The sequence below is a fragment of the Didymella exigua genome, assembly GCF_010094145.1.
Source record: "Didymella exigua CBS 183.55 unplaced genomic scaffold M421scaffold_12, whole genome shotgun sequence".
Lineage (NCBI taxonomy): Eukaryota > Fungi > Ascomycota > Dothideomycetes > Pleosporales > Didymellaceae > Didymella > Didymella exigua.
The window spans coordinates 304,472-321,074 of NW_022984786.1; the positions used below are offsets into that span (position 1 = coordinate 304,472).

Consider the following 16,603-nt stretch of genomic DNA (forward strand, 5'->3'; position numbering starts at 1 on the left):
TCAAGATATACACTGGCAAAACTAGAGGATGGAAAGACAGATGCCATACAAATTCCTGTTCAGCACCAATCTGTCAAACAACGCAATTAGAAACAGGCGGTTGCTATCGCGCATGTCCGATGGTCAATCGAATTTTGCCAGTCTGGCAGTGACAGTACCGCAATTTGAAGTCCCAGTGTCTGGGGAGATTTCCTGGTACAATAGCGAAGTAACAGCAAGACCGTTGCACATAGCCTCCCGCCTTAGTGGGGCGGCATCTCAACCTAGACACAGGGCCAGAACAAGCTTCGATAGTCTCAGGCTCGGTCCCAGACACCTCAGTATACGCAACGTGTGGATACTATGATTGACTGCTTCATCATTTGGGAACGGGGTTCAATCGGTCCAGAGCTTGACAACAACGCTACTCTTTTCGGATAGGGTAAACTTCAAAGTGCGCCTGTCACTTTACTGTAATTTTCCATGTGGCCTGCTTAATATCATGTATCGGCAAGTACCTTCGGGATAGCACGTGAACTCATGGGCGGATCGGGCTCACATTTGATCTGGCATTATCGTTCTCCAGTGGATTTGTACCATCAAGGCACAGTCGCTTGTAGTATCAGCGACTGGAGCTCGAAGTTCACGCGCACTTTCTAAGTGATGGGTCGATGTAAAGTTGTCCAGTTAATGTGGTGCAAAACGAACGATATCTTGAACAAGCCCTGATTGCATCTGTAGAGGTGTTGCTGTGAGCTTCCTCATCGAACCGTATACGATAATGATACGAAGGCATGTACACCGTATCTTCGTCAACAACGTCAAAAAGACCAAACTCGAGGATGTTGTAGCACCTCGTCTTCTTGATCAAGTCAGAAGACATGTCTTGAGTGCCCAGGAGTTATCGTGGAGTAGCTACCTTGCATCTAGTGAGGAGCCATACGATCTTGTACCACGGTCAATGCGTTGCATCTGTATGGTACCGGTAAGAAGCCACGCTCACAACCACTTCTTCGGAATCGTCACACCTCGGAAAGGGAGCCATGTGAGCTTTTTGTGCGACGCAAAGCCACGCAGAGACTCATTGAGCCACGTTGGTCAACGCATCAGATTTCGTGGTGCATAACCTAGGCCGTTACACTGCTTCAGTGCGGTAGTCGCACGAACGGCAGCAGCAACTCTGACAGCGGATTTTCGCGTCCAGGCACGCCCGGGGATTCGATATTTTCAGGAATCGATCGACTCGTATGCAGGGTCTTTGTTTCGTGCGCAATTCGTCCGGCCGTGGTTCTGCAGTTCTTCTGCATTGGTACACACGGTTTGTAGATCTAACATCTGGTTTTCTTTCTATTTAAGATCGATTATCTTGTCAGTCTCCACGAGACTTCCATTCACATAGGAAGAAATCATACCGAAAATCGGCAGCTCGGATATCTTCGCATATAATTCTGCATCACGGAGTACCTGCTTGGATCAATTAAGTCCGGGTTCCCCAAGGCTGTCTCTCCACAAGATGCCACTATGACAATTGGGTATTTAGATGACAACATGAACAAGGATGCCTGGCAGTTACTGGGACGTGTTCGCAGCTAGCGGCCATTGTTCTGGTGCGTTTACAGCTCGTAAGTCACACTGCATAGTCAAATGGTAGCGTTAACACCTCGACTGTACCTGAACCTTGTTCCCAGCTCCTCTCTTGGGCCTCTGTCAGATCGCTTGATAGCTTGGACTGTAGTTGGGCAGGGGTGGAACGTTCATATCGTCCAAGCGGTGTATGCTGAATAATTACAGTTGTAAAATACCATGAACAGCGTGCATCTCTGTATTGAGCCCCCACCGTGACGCAGGCGCCGAGATACGGACGAACGTATCTCTGTGAACAGATTGTACAAGAAGGATTGAGCCAGATGGCAGGATCGCGTCCCGCATCACGGAAAGGACCCTCATGCAATTCATGGTGGTACTGCATGCGGCACAGGGAGATTTCGCCTGCAGTCTTACTTCACATGAAACCAGAGGCATTAGATATGTTGTTGGGCTGACTCAGCATAGTGTGAGTGGCCCCGAGATAAGGACGTCCACTCCAGGTACACCATTTGCCAAAGGGGTGAGGGAGTAACATAGGATGATGTCCAGTCCAGGTTCTGAGTTGACTTTTGACCGATTGAATTGCAGCTATGAGCTCATTGCCTGAGGGCTATCTTTAACCGGTGGTATTGAGACTTCTGGTCCCTGGAGGTGTTACACGTGCGGCGCCGCGATACCGCCTTCCAAGTCTCTCTCGGAACCGCATCTTCTCTGAACGTCGTGCCACATTCCAAAGAGAATTGCTGTCATGATCGAGAAACGTGCTTGTCGTGCTCTTTGTTAAATCTCAAGATTGCGATACTTGCTCAGGACGCCACATGTTGGCTAAGCAATCGCTGTCAAGGGTGTTAGCGGCGGCTAGTACGGGAGCTTCCATGCTCACAATGAGATGAGCCGACGAGAGATGCACCTTGACGAAGACTTGCGGTGATAAGATCCGGTGTTTCGGCTCACTTACAGTCGTGCTCAAGGGTCCGCAACGCCACTACATAACTAGCAGGCATTATTCAATCTGGGCCGACTAGACCAGACGTACCGATTACAACTACATGTGTATCGCGGTACCGAGATGCCTTGAATTCATGTGTTGCGCAAAAGATCACGTACTGGCCAGATACCTTGCCTATAGTCATACCAGTAATTTGCGGTGTACCGCGAGGTATCACATGTCTGCGGGTAATCGATGCGTGCGATGTTTTTACAAAAAAGTACGCGCATGGCGTACGAGCTGAGGCATGGTTGTGCGCATTCGAGAGACTCGAGCGAGTCTATTTCCTTTTTCGATGACAGCTGCATGTCAACCCCGTGTTTTCCGACACGTTTGGGCAGCGCATTGTGTCTTGTGCAGTAGGTTGAATCCTTCTAGGATAACGCAGTGCAGATTTGAGCGGCGCAACGTTGCGAACACTATACCCAATGCGAGCCTAGACCCTCACACCAGCCTCGGGCGTACAGCCACCAATACTTTCATACAGTAGTCCTGCATGGTCGCTACAGCAAATGGCTGTAGAAGCGCACTTGAGAGACACTGTCAGCTCGTTCGTGTAAGGCTTCATGATTCATCAGCGGAGGATAGTTCTTCTTATCGTTCAAGAGCTCCTCAATCGGTGAAGGCAGCGAAAGTCCAAACTCTCGAGTCAGCAGTGCGTGCTCCGGAGGGGAACCGGTGTCGTGAGATTGCGTCTTGGAGGTGGTCCACGCGCATGTGCAGCGTCGATTTCTCCGCAGCGGAATCTCTCGGCAGGCTAAGGAGCATCTCCGCCCCGATCCCCGCCCAATCGCGCAATTGCGGAAGTTTATCACTCTGCGCTGTGACGATCACAGCCATATCGGCAGAATAGGTAGCCCTCAGCGGAAAGATCCTGGTTGATTTGGCCAGCGCTTTTCTTCCAGGGTTGTGAACGGTACGAATTGGCAGGTGCTCAGCAAACACTACCCAATCGAAGCTTTCTCATTCTAGGGACCCCTCCTCGGCGTCAGCCATCATGATCACCATGCAGTTTTTATCGGACTCTTTAGTCGATCCCAAGGCATTCCTTCTCCTCCAGCGGTTTTCAGCATCGCAAGTACCAAGAAGAGGACTTGATCTACGTCAGAGGCTGTGGCCCATGGGGCAGATACCGACGATCGGCATTGTCTGATTCGAGCTCCTGGTCATCTCAGCTGCCAACTGTGAAGCCTCATCTTTACTGGAGAAAGGTAGGGACTTTTGCCAGCGTAGATGTGGCGCCATGATGCCTACGCTAGTCATTGCAACTTACAAGCGTCATCAAATATGCAAGGCCCTGTTGCCCTTCGGCCGTTATCGAGCTTGAGCACACTGGAATACTCCAATAGAGAGACGCATCTTGGAGCATTCGATAGTAGGACAAGTGATCTGGAGAAGTGTTGAGTTGATCGATAGAGCGCGGTTGACTGGCCGAGTCATTTGAAGCCATCGATACGGCTTGGATAGGTAGACCGCGCACTACATAGTTCAGCCAAGATTCTCAGAGCTCATTGGATGGACTCTCTCAAGCCTGTCGCTACGGCTGAGTGTCCCTACACGGTACACCGGCGGTATGAGATAGTTAAGAAATGGATGACAACGCCCAAGTCGCCCTGCCATGTTGTCCAGGCAGATGTGCCCGCTGGACGTCAAAGCAATGTCTACCGGGCCGTCGACTCAGATGCCAGGAATGTGAAACGATAGATTGACCTTGCTGGGATGTAGAATTCGTTAGATGCATCCGTGCGGCACTAGCAGTCAAAGAAATAACTTTGTTTCAACAAGCATCATCTGTTTCCAGAAACCCACAAACAATGTTCCCACGTTCTAGTGCCAAAGTTTCTGTCGCCGATGGTACCATGGTACGACAACATGCACCTGCCTCGAGATCACAAGAGTTTCCGCGCTCCCCAATTTGGCACAAACCGCGAAATCATCTTCAGAGAGTATCGCCGGATTGGAGATCGGAACCCTGTTTGGCGGATTGCTTGACGAGAGCACATCCGTTTTGTGTTAGATCAGCGTTTAGGGATGGCTGTGAGCATGGAGAAACCTAGATCGGTAATCATACCTTCGCTAACGGCCGGTGACACTTGCAAGCTCCTAATTGGAGCCTGTATATGCATTCTTGCTGGTCGACATGTCGATCACGACGGTTTGTCACATCCTTTAGGTCGCCTCAGTTTCGCGCTGAGTTGCTAGGCATCATTGAGAATCGGGAAATCGTCGTGTAGATTACACACTGGACAGGCGCCGCGTTTTCTCGATCCGGGCGTCCTGTGACAGCTTTGCGACGGCCTCAAGCACAAGTGAACCACTAGATTGAATCAAAAACACGCTGCATACATCGTCGCCGACTACGATTGATCGACAGTATTGTGTGCGCAATGGCTATACCCAAAGTACTTCTCAGAGCCGAAGGCCGGTACTCAGAAAGCGGGCGATAGGATGGGTTTGCATTGATTCAACAATGCTCCGGTGCACATTCACATATGCCATTTTGCATGCACTGAAAATGAAGCGGTAATTGACGATAACAAAGGCCGAGCACGTGTTTTCTGTACCACGTGACTCGGGCGTAAGCACTACCCAGGCAGCACTCCCTAGCGAAAGCTTGATTGGTGACGATCTCTCGCTTACATCGATAATTATAGACGAGTCGACTTGATGAACCAAACATTGGGATGTAGTCAACTCGAGCATGCAAAAGCTTTTGACCGCGTGAGTTGCTGGAGGACGCGAAATAGGACTGGTCGCCGGGCGTACCGAGATGCGAAAATTTGCTGCGAAGTTTGCTGAGAGTCAAAGTACGCGCTCAACGTCCCAGAGCGGGTACTTTCGTGTGGCAGGGCGCACTATCCGCGGCCACGTCAGGGTCCTGATCGAGGGCTCTGCTTGAACAGGCGAACTGTCAACCACGACTCAGCCGCACATGCTGATACCCTGCTGTAGCCTGTTACGCTTATTACTATCCGTGGGAGCATATATCAGCAGATCATGAACTCGTATGGATCGCTTCACAGCTCAAATGCCAAGGCCGGCGCTGTAGCCGCAGTCTTCACGCATCTGTGAATGGAGGCTCACGTTCCGCCCGCGACTTCCGTCTTTCCGCTCGTGCCATTCGTCGCGTCGGACAGCAGTAGTCGAACTGTGCCAGTATTAATGCTGTCGTATTGCGAATACATTACACCTGTACGGCTTGCTTCTTCGGGACACGGGCGCGCTTGATGGTTCGGTCTGACGCAGGCTCGGCGCGCCATTCCCCATAACGCCACAAACCCTCCTCCTCCACCAGTCTGGCTCATGGTGATCGTTTCAAGGACAATCCCTGCGTAGGCTGAGTCTTATCATCAACGCCGTGCAGCATCCCCTGGCCGCCCAAAGCAGATTCAGCACTAACCGGGTTGAGCCTTGGGCCTTGACCCACCCAAGCACCTGGTGCCGATGCATGTAATTGCGAGGCACACTAGCTCATAGTTCTCGCACTCAGTTGATGAATTCATCGCTTTGCAAATGCACATCCGACATCCCTGGTTGGGAAAGGCACGGGCGTGGTATCCGCTCGCACCTTTCACGCTTTGTCGTACTCCATGGGACCACTGGCGTTGAGCGGTTCACTGTCCAGGTTTCTCTTTTCTAGCTGCTCATACTCTATTATTCCAAAATTTCCATTGCTGCAACTGCTCTACATCTGTTTGCTGGGCAGCTGTCATTCGGAGCTCTTTTCCCCCTAATACTTCTCGAACACAGGCAGTCGAGCAACCCTGCTGTCAGCTCCACAGCCTTAAGCACGTTTTCAGTCAGATATCTCAGCATACTAAATCTGGGATTTGACCTGACGTTGGCCATTTCGACCACTAGCCCCATATCGGTATTACAAGCCGTCCTAGCCTGGGGAACACGCAGGAAGGCGGAAGTCTACGTCGGCCAGTCACAACGAATCACTTCTCCGCCGCCTTGCTCGACAAGTATCTGTGGTCATCATAAGCCACAGCGACATAATCCCCGCCGTGTGCACTGCCCTTCACCACGCCTTCCTAACTTTGGGTTCCTTCGCATTGACTCCACGCAAAAGATTAGTGCTGCAACAATCCCTTCATCGACCTCACCTCGACGTTATCTGCAGCTCTTGACAGGGCTGCTTCCAGCACTCCAAACCCAATCCTTGGCCAACGGTACTTGCTGGCCTTTAACGACCACAATGGTGTTCTGTACCTACTGTGGGCAGTCCTTCACCAGGGATGAACATCTCGAAAGGCATATCTTGACTCGTAAGTCTACCATCTTCTCATGTCTCAGCTGAATCGATCTGCCAGCCTCACGTCTCATCAGCTGACCATCGTTGGATGACCAGACACCAATGTCAAGCCTTTCAAGTGCTTCACTTGTCATATGAGCTTCGCTCGACGGTATGTACCCCTCTTTCAGCCCCTTCAAGAGTCGATGGAGTCCGTTGGCTGACGGTCCCAAAGAGATCTCCTGCAACGGCATTACACAGTACACGGACGCAACCAGAACAACGAAGAAGGTCTTCCCATTCAAGGAATGATACCCAAATCTGCAGGTCGGACCCCAATTGCCTGCAGTAATTGCGCGAAGACGAAGACGAAGTGTGACAAGAAGTTTCCTTGCAGCCGATGCGCACAGAGGAATCTGAAATGTACACTACGACCCACTCGAAGGGCGTCAAAGAACGTAAACAGAATCGGTGTCCCACCCGAGGGTGGGTCGAGCGGGTCGAGCGAGAACGGAAACAACGCAGAGCCTCAGAACACATCGGCAGGCAACTCTCCCGCTCGTGAAGTGCAGCCTCCCCAGGCGAATCGGCAGTCGTCACCAGTGCTACTAGAACAACAACCTCCACAAGTACCTAACGGCGCACCGCAGCGACAGTCACATTCGCCGTCTGCACCGCAGTCAAGACACTCGCCGATATCTCAAGCCGCTCAGCCGGTTCCCGTTTCAGCACCAGAAGAGAAGCACCTCCAGCTGGCACTCTCGCACACCACTCCTCCATTCTTCGACCAGTCACCACCAAATACGATGCCGCAGCCGTCTATACTTCTTTCGCCATTACCGACACCTGGTAACATGGTCAACGGCTTTATGACGTCAACACCTATGTCCGGTTACGACGACTTTGTTCGATCTGGTAATCAATCTGACCCTGAGACAAGTCCATACATGGTGGACCCTTGGAGTGGTATGGCTCTGGGTGCAGAATTCGACCCCATGCGGATAGATCCCTCGCTGCTGATGTCTATGAGCATGGACATCAATATGGGCCCTCCTCCAGATGGCATCCTAGGGATGATTCCGGAGATGTCACCAACACAGACATTTGGACCGATTCAGACCCCCCTCCAGACACCACGCATGGATGAGACCTTCTCAGATCTGCAGATTGGCAGTTCAGCATCCATGTTCTATCCTTCCAACCGACACACTTCAATCGCAGATGCAGGAATTCCGGATCTTGGTGCTATCATTGCGGCACAGGACGGTTGGACCGTGTTCCGCTGCACGCCTCCTATCCCATCCAGCTCTTGTCCACGTACTGCGCGGCTAAACCTCGAGCGATTGGAGCTGAGCCTGAAGAATCACGAAGGCTGGGGTAGCTGGTCGCCGGCCTGGGATGAGTCAGATTTCCAACAAGAAGGCCGGATAGTTGTCGCAAAGCTCCATGAAAATACCAGGGACAAGCTTCTCGCAATCACTCAGACCTTCCTGCACAAGGCTCTCGATATCCACAAGGATGCAATGAGCACATCTTCCAGTAGTGGAGAATCGCCCGGGTCTAGTGCGTCTCTCTCCAACTTCATCATCCTCCCACCAGCTCGGGTGCTTGAGTATTTCCTCAAATCTTATGCCAACTCTTTTGAGCGCTACTTTCCTACTTCGTCTCGCGGGCTCCTCGATACCAACGAACTGATGCAGAATTACAACGATAGGGCTTCGAGCCTGTTGATTCTCATGATGATCGCTCAGGGCGCGATGGCCATTCCCTCGATGGAGGCGAGGTGGTTGACAGGTGGCATCACCGAAGCCTGCCGCATCTCGCTGTTCGATCTCATCGAGAAGAACATCATCATGGCCGGCGATCCCATCGTTCTTCGTGCGGCGCTCCTTTTCACCGTTCAGGCTGCGTGGAGTGGCGACAAGTGGCAGATGGATATCGCTATGGGCCAGCGAGGAATGTATTTTTCGATGCTGCGACACTCGGGTATCTTGGACGCTCGTCCCGTTCCCATTCCTCAGATGAATGGTGGCGTATTGGCAGAAGTGCTGTGGCGGGAATGGTTGCAGCAAGAGGCTAGAAGTCGGTAAGTCGCGAAATCGTTTTGGGCCTTCGTTACAACAACCTATCACGTGAGCTTCCCACTAACACCTCTTAGCCTCATCTACTCCTGGGTCATGATTGACCAAGATCTATCGATCTTCCACGACTCAGCTCCTCTCTTCTCTGTGACTGAGTGCAGTGCGCCAATGCCCGACTCGGACAGCCTTTGGCACGCTGCAAATGCCACTGAGTGGTCTCAGATCTTCAGTCAAGTCCACGAATTCTCCAACGGTTACTCTTCAATCGGTTCTGGGGCCAGACCAGCAAGCCTGAAGGAGCTCTTCCGCCTCTTCTTGGATGATGAAATTATAGCCCAGGATGTGCAAGAGATCCACCTCACCCCCATGCACCTACGTCTTCTGCTCCACCCACTGCACACTCTGGTGAATCAATACTGCCAACTCCTGAGCTGCTTCTCTGATACTGTGGCCTCGAGGTCTCGGAACAGGGCGCTCACTGCGGCGTCGACTCGGGTTCGTCTCGAGGAGGTGCAGGCCCTTCTGGGACGCTGGTTCGATCTCGCGCAAAGATACCTCAAAGCCAACGCAATGTGTCCTTTGATGCAAGGGGGCTTGGTCATGTTTCATCTCATCAGCATGAATGCCGTGACTAGTTTCCCTGAGATCGAGAAGCTGGCACGAAGAGAAGGCGTCGATGGTACGTACCAGCAGATGCTATGGCTTCAGAAGAAGTGCATCTCAGATGTACAAGAAGCTATCACCCATGCTGGACAAGTGCTTCGTCTTGTCAGGGATATGCCGCGAGGCATCCGTCCACCTTGGTGGCCTGGCGCCGTCTACCGAGCCTCTCTCGTTCTGTGGACGGATTCGTTGTCTCACAATGAGTCTGCGGATCCTCGACAGCAAGGTGCGGCCTTCCCAGTTGATCGTCTACCGGCGGATCACCAGACAGTGCTTAGGTACCTGTCCCGTCGAGATGGTATCCCGACCCTGACGAAGCTGGACGGCACGCCGGTGCCGCTCGATAACGGCTTCTCAGTCCTGTCGCATTGTATCGACGTTATCGATGAAGGTGTGGCGACCAGGTTCTCAGATGGCATCCGCAGTAAGCTTGAGAAGCTAGCAAGAGGGTAGGTATTTCCTTGCGCGTCGTTTTTCTTTTCATCAGCCCTTCGCGAGATCTTCTCATGGCGCACTAGCGGGCGTGTTGCATCTGCTTTCCACCTCTGTCTGAACATTCTCCATCTCCTTCTCGAAGATACCCATCAGTAAGGACCGTAATAGTTACTTCAGGGTATTGTACTGTCTCTCAAGTTGTTCTTCGTGTATGGCGTTTGTGGGTAGACACTCAGTAACGGTGTTGGTTGTGACAGTCAAGGCTGTCGACTTCATTCTTGACTATACTGGTCAACTGCATCAAGATCAGTAATGTATAGTACAAGGAGTTGTCGCCAATTGAAGCAAAGAAATATGAATATATACCTTATCAAAGCGATGACGATATGTGATGGTGCTATGGTTCATGGGATGCGAAGGGGGTCGTAAACGGGGTCAGTGCCTCCTGCTGTAAGTCTACCAATGAGGAAGGTACGCTGACGCTTAACCACCCACAGTGACCTTCATACTAGTATGCCTTCGTTCTGGAGCCCGTTGATCAACCGGCGATGACATCTGTCGCAGTGAGTTGTGGTGACAGAGAGACCATTCATGTGTGCGCTTGCTCCATCTCCGCGGTGGATGCTGTTCTCCTTCTTTTCCATTCCCGCACTCCCGCAATGGCGTTTCAGCTACCATTCGTATGCCCCGCGTGTATCGAGACGAAGCTGGTGATTGGTCTCTTCGGCAATGAATGGCTGACGCCGGACGGACGCGTTGGAGAGACCCTTTGTGCGGTGTGTATGGAACGGCACGTCTATGGTGGGGTACTCAAGCCAGCTGCGGGGGGTGCAGGGGAGTCTGAGGAGACTGCCTGCAAAGTTTACAACAGGTGTTTGATTGTTGAACCACTCGATTACCGGACGAAGTGGATGAGCTGCTGGCACGCGTGAGCCGTACAGAGGGAGGCTGATAGATTGAGTGAGAGCTTAGAGTCGTAGCAATCATCATACAGGATTCTATCGGGGTAAGGTACATTGATCAGATCTCCTGGGTAATGAGGAAGGCACGTACCTCATATTGCCTCTCACACATTTCGCATCTCCTCCTTCTCCGGACAGTACCATGCATTCTCCGTATTACCATAGAGGTATAGCACCCTTTTGGCCCTGCTATGTTTCTTAGATCCCCGATAGTCTCTGGTAGCCCTGAAATCGTCAGTATATCCCGCAACGTTGGTACGATCCGAATAGAATTGGGCCTACTGGCTCCAGTAGTGCCGCCAGGAATGTATCGCCGCCTCCAGTCACTTTACAGTGAATAAATACTTCAGGTTACGTAGCCCCAGGAAGGTACATGTAACCTAGTTGCGTATCACAACACCGGGTACCATTACCTAGGCGTCTGCCTGCAGGTGTATTGGTTGACAAGCTGACGCGTTCACAAGCACATGACTCAGTGAAAAACTTTGTTTGATCGACCGTGATTCCAGTGGCATCCGAGTGGTTCAAAATGTGTCGTTAACCTGCATAGGGATGTGGGTTCACATCGAATCATGATCCCCTACAACACTTATTACCATGGTGTGAGCTAGACTTTAGGTTAATTGCGGCTCTTCTCCACAGTCCACCGGACACAAGGCCTACTAGGCGTACGGATGCCCGCACCAAAGCCGTGGGCCACAACTGAATGGACCGTGCGGCCGGACTTCGACATCCACATAGGTCTTGTATAGTAAAAGGCCACAAACACATTATTTAGTCATCGAATATCTGCCGGCGAGTTGGCGGATGCATTTACCGACGTATGCACCCCGCGGTGGAAGAGGTGTAGGAAAGCTGTGGCACTCATGTACATTGCAGATCCCTTTGTGAGATGGTCACTGACCGCCTAGATGAAGCTTGACTTAACCAGGGCAGTAATTTATGAAAGATAGTTCTGCTTACGCAAGGTGACTCTCCACATTTCAACAGAAAAGCAAAATAAAGTGTTTCATATGTCATTGGCCGATTTTCTTTTGTTAGACTAGAGGATCTGCCCGGCGAACTGCCCTCGGTCTTGAGAGCATATCCAAACTTGGCTCTACCGGATATCAATACTGAAACGTGACTATCTGCGGCACTGACGTATATTCCCGAACAAAACTTGGGCTGCTGCGTAAGATGATCTAATGGATACTCCAAAATAGCGTGGAGGGTTTAGTCCTAAGCAAGCCGAACGCAGGACTCCTACGTATAGGCAGTGCTATACACCAGAGAACAACACAGATCTACTGTGTACTCATCGAGCTCAAGCCCAGCTGCAGTGAGGCAGATTGGAAAAACTCTTGTACGCTTTGTTCTATTTCTCCGTGAGATGTTAGTGACTGCGAAGTTGTGTTTGCGTCTACTGCAGAAGCAGAAGTCCATGCAGTTCATCGGATCTCCTTCGTGCCAGCCGACTGATTGCGGACTATCAATCGCTCGCAATCTGTCAATTCAAGAAGATTTGTTAATCTACTTGGATAGCACCATCTTGCGCTCGCCGATTCTTGACCCTCCCCCAGCTTCTCATGGCTCGAGGCTCTACTGGGGTCTGTCACGAAGCAACTCACAGAAGATCTTTGGCCGTCTGTCAAGGCACTGTCGATCTTGCATCTTTGCTCAACCAAATGCCCCTTCCATCACAAAGGGAATCAATTTAATTACGGCGTTACCAAGAGAAACTCACATCGTCAAATTCTCTTTTCCAGCACCGCAGCTTCTGCGTGGCTCTTCCTTGCAGGTATATGACGAGTCCTGCACTGCAAATGAAGTCCGATATGGTTAGGTAGAGGTGAGTCCCGCTCAGGGACGCACGCCGCTCGGTCATCGTCGCAATGCTGACCTGACTCAGCAGTTAAGGCTTTTATAATTCGAGATTAGACAGAAGAACCTGGTTCTACTCATCGCTGGTCTGTCTGCTATTCGTGAGTACCGAGTGCCGTACCCGATAGATTACTCTAGGAGGGATTGAAATCTACTCGAGTTGAATCGCCGGTTGACCAAACTGCGATAAAGCCATACATAGACTTTCCAGAAGCCCTCAACGATTCACAAACATTGCTCTCTCTATTCCCAACGCCTGATGCATGCCGGCCATGACAATGTGGTGTTAAGATGAGGGTCGGAGAAGGTCCGTGCTTCCGGCTCCCCTCTTGTATCAGTGCCGATGAATCTCGGGCGTGAAACGCCCATTGCCGATCCGTCTCGGACTCGACGATACTCTGAGTGGAGACTGAGTACGGAAAGCAGCAACTGCGCTCGGGATCCTGCTGTTGGTGGATGCGCCGTGTGGTGAACGAAAAGATGGCATGTACAACCGGAGTGTAGCCACAACCTGGACAATTCGACGCTAGACCAACTCCGACAAGCTCTCTGCAGAGACAGAACCTCCGGGTCGGATTTCTTAGTCTCGTCATCATGAAGAGGCCGTTTGGAGGCCACTTCATCACTGAGGCTGATCATATTTTTGGAACTGTGGATAGCAGATCACTTTCTCCGGCAAACACTGGAGGTCGCACTCCGATTCAAAGATGCCACGTCTTCTTGCACAGCGCAAGTATCCCACTGCGAGTCTATCGAAAATATCACATTTTAGTATTCTCTTCTGTTCGCAGTCGATAAAAAAAGATGTTTCCTGTTCATGAAACAGACAGTCGCGTCACGAAAGCATGGCGTTGATGTTCGCTTGTTTGCGAGTCAGCCAATGGGGGATGCCCCTGAGTGCCTCGGCCCCTCCTTCCGCCTACTGACCCTGACCGTCAGCGTCAGACAGCTCGTCTGTGCGGAGCCTACCATACGGACTGACGAGCGGCGCAGGTACGAGCTGTTTCAGTCCAGGACCCTCAACACTCGGACTTGATATCTTCTCCGACACGGAGACCATGGTCGAGCTGTGTGTTGAACGCAAAGGCCGACGGCTGCCAGATGTCACGACAAAGCACACGCGGAGTGCCGCTGGAGTTCCGAATAGAAGAGAAGTATATAGCCTTACTCTTCATACTCAGAATATATCATCATCAGCTTTCAAATCTTACTAACTACAACATCTACATAACAACCTTCAAAAGGTTCCCCTCATCACCACCCTTCAACTAACAACTCCAAACACCAAACTCAAAATGTCTGCTGCTCCTGCTAGCTGGTCCCTCGAGGGAAAGGTCGCGGTCGTCACTGGCTCTGGTATACTGCAATGAAGCGAACACTCTCTTGAGCAATATCACTAACATTTCACAGGCCGTGGTATTGGCAAGGCAATGGCCATTGAGCTCGGCAAGCGCGGTGCTAAGGTCGCGGTCAACTACGCCAACGCTGTCGAGGGTGCTGAGGCAGTCGTCAAGGAGATCAAGGCTCTTGGGAATGGTGCTGATGCTCATGCCTTCAAGGCCAACGTCAGCAACGTCGAGGAGACCTCCAAGTTGATGGACGATGTTGTTGCTCACTTCGGCCGCCTCGATATCTGCTGCTCCAACTCTGGTGTCGTCTCCTTCGGTCACTTTGCCGATGTCGAGCCTGAGGAGTTTGATCGCGTCTTCAACATCAACACCCGTGGTCAGTTCTTCGTCGCCAAGGAGGCGTACAAGAGGATGGAAGTTGGTGGCCGCATCATCCTTATGGGATCCATCACTGGCCAGGCCAAAGGTGTACCCAAGCACGCCATCTACTCTGGCTCCAAGGGTGCCATCGAGACTTTCACCAGGTGCATGGCTATCGGTAAGCTGGCTCACGTTATCATTGAGAGATATCCACTAACGAACAGCAGATGCTGGTGAGAAGAAGATCACAGTCAACTGCGTTGCGCCCGGTGGCATCAAGACTGATATGTACCACGCTGTGTGCCGCGAGTACATTCCCGGAGGCGAGAAGCTCAGCGACGACCAGGTCGATGAGTATGCCTGCACATGGTCTCCCCACAATCGTGTCGGTCAGCCCATCGATATTGCCCGCGTCGTCTGCTTCCTCGCGTCGCAGGACGGTGACTGGGTTAACGGAAAGGTCATCGGCATCGATGGCGCTGCTTGCATGTAAGCGGTTGCGTATGAGCCTGGAATTTCTATTTAGCCTCTTGTTACGAATTATGGTCTGGCATTAAAACATGACCTGGCGTTGCCTTCCTGAAAAAGGAGAAGAAGTAATGGAATTACTGAGCACTTAAAACTTTTGCCATGCTTCCTACGTGATAATTCAATGCCTCGTGCTTCCGGTAAACATTAAGGCCACAAAGGAATAGTCCTTATCAGTACCTAGCATGACCACGATAAGGTGACACTATGCCCGTATGAGCGTCTCCACCTGTGGGAGCTGGTTGAACACTATTCCAGTGGTGTATCAAGTAATTCACTAACGAAAAGGATCAAATGAAAACGTTCTAATGTTATGTGAGCCACATATCATGTGCGGCATGCCACACCATGAGCCTTCGGCTCCGATGAGACACCAATTACAGTTCGGCGCATTGCGCATGTCACCCTCAGCAATACCATTCTGGCTCCAACAATTGGTCGTTGTGGACTGACCGTAGTGCATATATGCCAGATTCATTTTACAGTGACAATGTTACCGTTGTCCGTGCCTCGTGAAGCTCACCATGTTTCTGACGTAATCCCCGCACTAGCCCGAGTGGGTGCAGCCTTGGCAGCAGCCACATCTCGAAACACAACTCCAAACATCACCGTCTGACCATCTCAGCACACCTCAACTGAATCATACGACAGCAAGAGAAGCATTAGATGCGCAATGATACCAGTGCTTTACCTTGGTATAGCAAGGGTACTAATGCCTTGAGATCTGCCTTTGCGCTCGCGAGCGGCAGAGTTGTTTCCTTTCTCCACCACGAGCTATAGGGTACATCTTCACTCAACAAAGAACGAAGTCTCTGCAAGCCCATAGATACCTCTCGGATGTACTGTGGCCATACACTGGATCGTTCTGCTAAGCTTTTACATATGCTTCACAATGCTTCTGCAGTAAAGTTACCCCACGAGCACCTATGACGCACTGAGCCTGCGAGCGAGCGGATCGAGAGCACGGCTCCGACGGCAACAGCGAATCATATGGTGTATCATCGAAGGACTATTAGCTCTTTTGGGTACAGAGCGCAGTGTCTCGTCGCGAATCCAACAAAACCAAACGCTCCATTTGGGGTCTGAAACGGAACGTGTACAGAAAAGTCATTCCGCCACATCGGGATCATGCTTGGCCGATACCAAAACTGCAAGATGCGGGTCTCGATGTCTTGTCGAGCCCAGAAGGACGACCGTCACTCCATCTAGCGCAAACCCTTAGGTGTGAAGGGGTGCCGGATGTTTTCGTTGCTAGCACGACCTGATGTTGAAGCTGTTCGCCATACACCTGCAGCATGACTCTGAAACCTTACCAACGGGAAAGATCTCGCCGGTGCCGGTCCCGAAGTCATGCAAGAGCACCAAGACTTCTCTTATAGACTTGCCCGCCACGACAAGTCTTGTGTTACCTCTCAGCGCAGCAAGACTGGTCAGTGGCTTCGTTGTTCTTTCTACATTCCCATTAATCTTCTATTTCCTTCTTTTCTATACTTAATTTTTGTCCAAAGCCCAGGTGGCTATTATTCCAAATCAAAATGACGTCTGGTACTGTCTCCTCTATTTTGCTGCTC

The 16,603-nt window shown here is 51.3% G+C and overlaps 3 protein-coding genes across 3 annotated transcripts; all 3 read left to right on the top strand.

Moving 5' to 3' along the window:
- Positions 1–4,426: 4,426 nt before the first annotated feature.
- Positions 4,427–9,988, top strand: M421DRAFT_4733 (transcription factor Bmr1; the record flags this gene model as incomplete). The annotated part of the gene is made up of 3 exons (XM_033594714.1): positions 4,427–4,500; positions 7,237–8,877; positions 8,950–9,988. The coding sequence occupies 3 exons, from the start codon at positions 4,427–4,429 to the stop codon at positions 9,986–9,988; spliced, it is 2,754 nt and encodes a 917-aa protein (XP_033449148.1).
- A 2,079-nt stretch (positions 9,989–12,067) lies between these two features.
- M421DRAFT_142364 (uncharacterized protein) lies at positions 12,068–12,843 on the top strand. Its single transcript, XM_033587490.1, has one exon. It carries the CDS (start codon positions 12,305–12,307, stop codon positions 12,755–12,757), a length of 453 nt encoding a protein of 150 aa, XP_033449149.1. The 5' UTR covers positions 12,068–12,304; the 3' UTR covers positions 12,758–12,843.
- A 901-nt stretch (positions 12,844–13,744) lies between these two features.
- On the top strand, positions 13,745–15,126 carry M421DRAFT_420134 (NAD(P)-binding protein). Its single transcript, XM_033592362.1, has 3 exons — positions 13,745–14,151; positions 14,206–14,682; positions 14,732–15,126. Exons 1-3 carry the CDS (start codon positions 14,091–14,093, stop codon positions 14,995–14,997), a joined length of 804 nt encoding a protein of 267 aa, XP_033449150.1. The 5' UTR covers positions 13,745–14,090; the 3' UTR covers positions 14,998–15,126.
- Positions 15,127–16,603: the final 1,477 nt, after the last annotated feature.

Excerpts from the sequence above, each read along its gene's own strand:
- M421DRAFT_142364 (XM_033587490.1), top strand. The coding sequence starts at position 12,305 with ATGTTAGTGACTGCGAAGTTGTGTTTGCGTCTACTGCAGAAGCAGAAG.
- M421DRAFT_420134 (XM_033592362.1), top strand. The coding sequence starts at position 14,091 with ATGTCTGCTGCTCCTGCTAGCTGGTCCCTCGAGGGAAAGGTCGCGGTC. Across the intron at positions 14,152-14,205 it reads CGCGGTCGTCACTGGCTCTG|GCCGTGGTATTGGCAAGGCA; the intron begins GTATACTGCAAT and ends AACATTTCACAG. Across the intron at positions 14,683-14,731 it reads CACCAGGTGCATGGCTATCG|ATGCTGGTGAGAAGAAGATC; the intron begins GTAAGCTGGCTC and ends AACGAACAGCAG.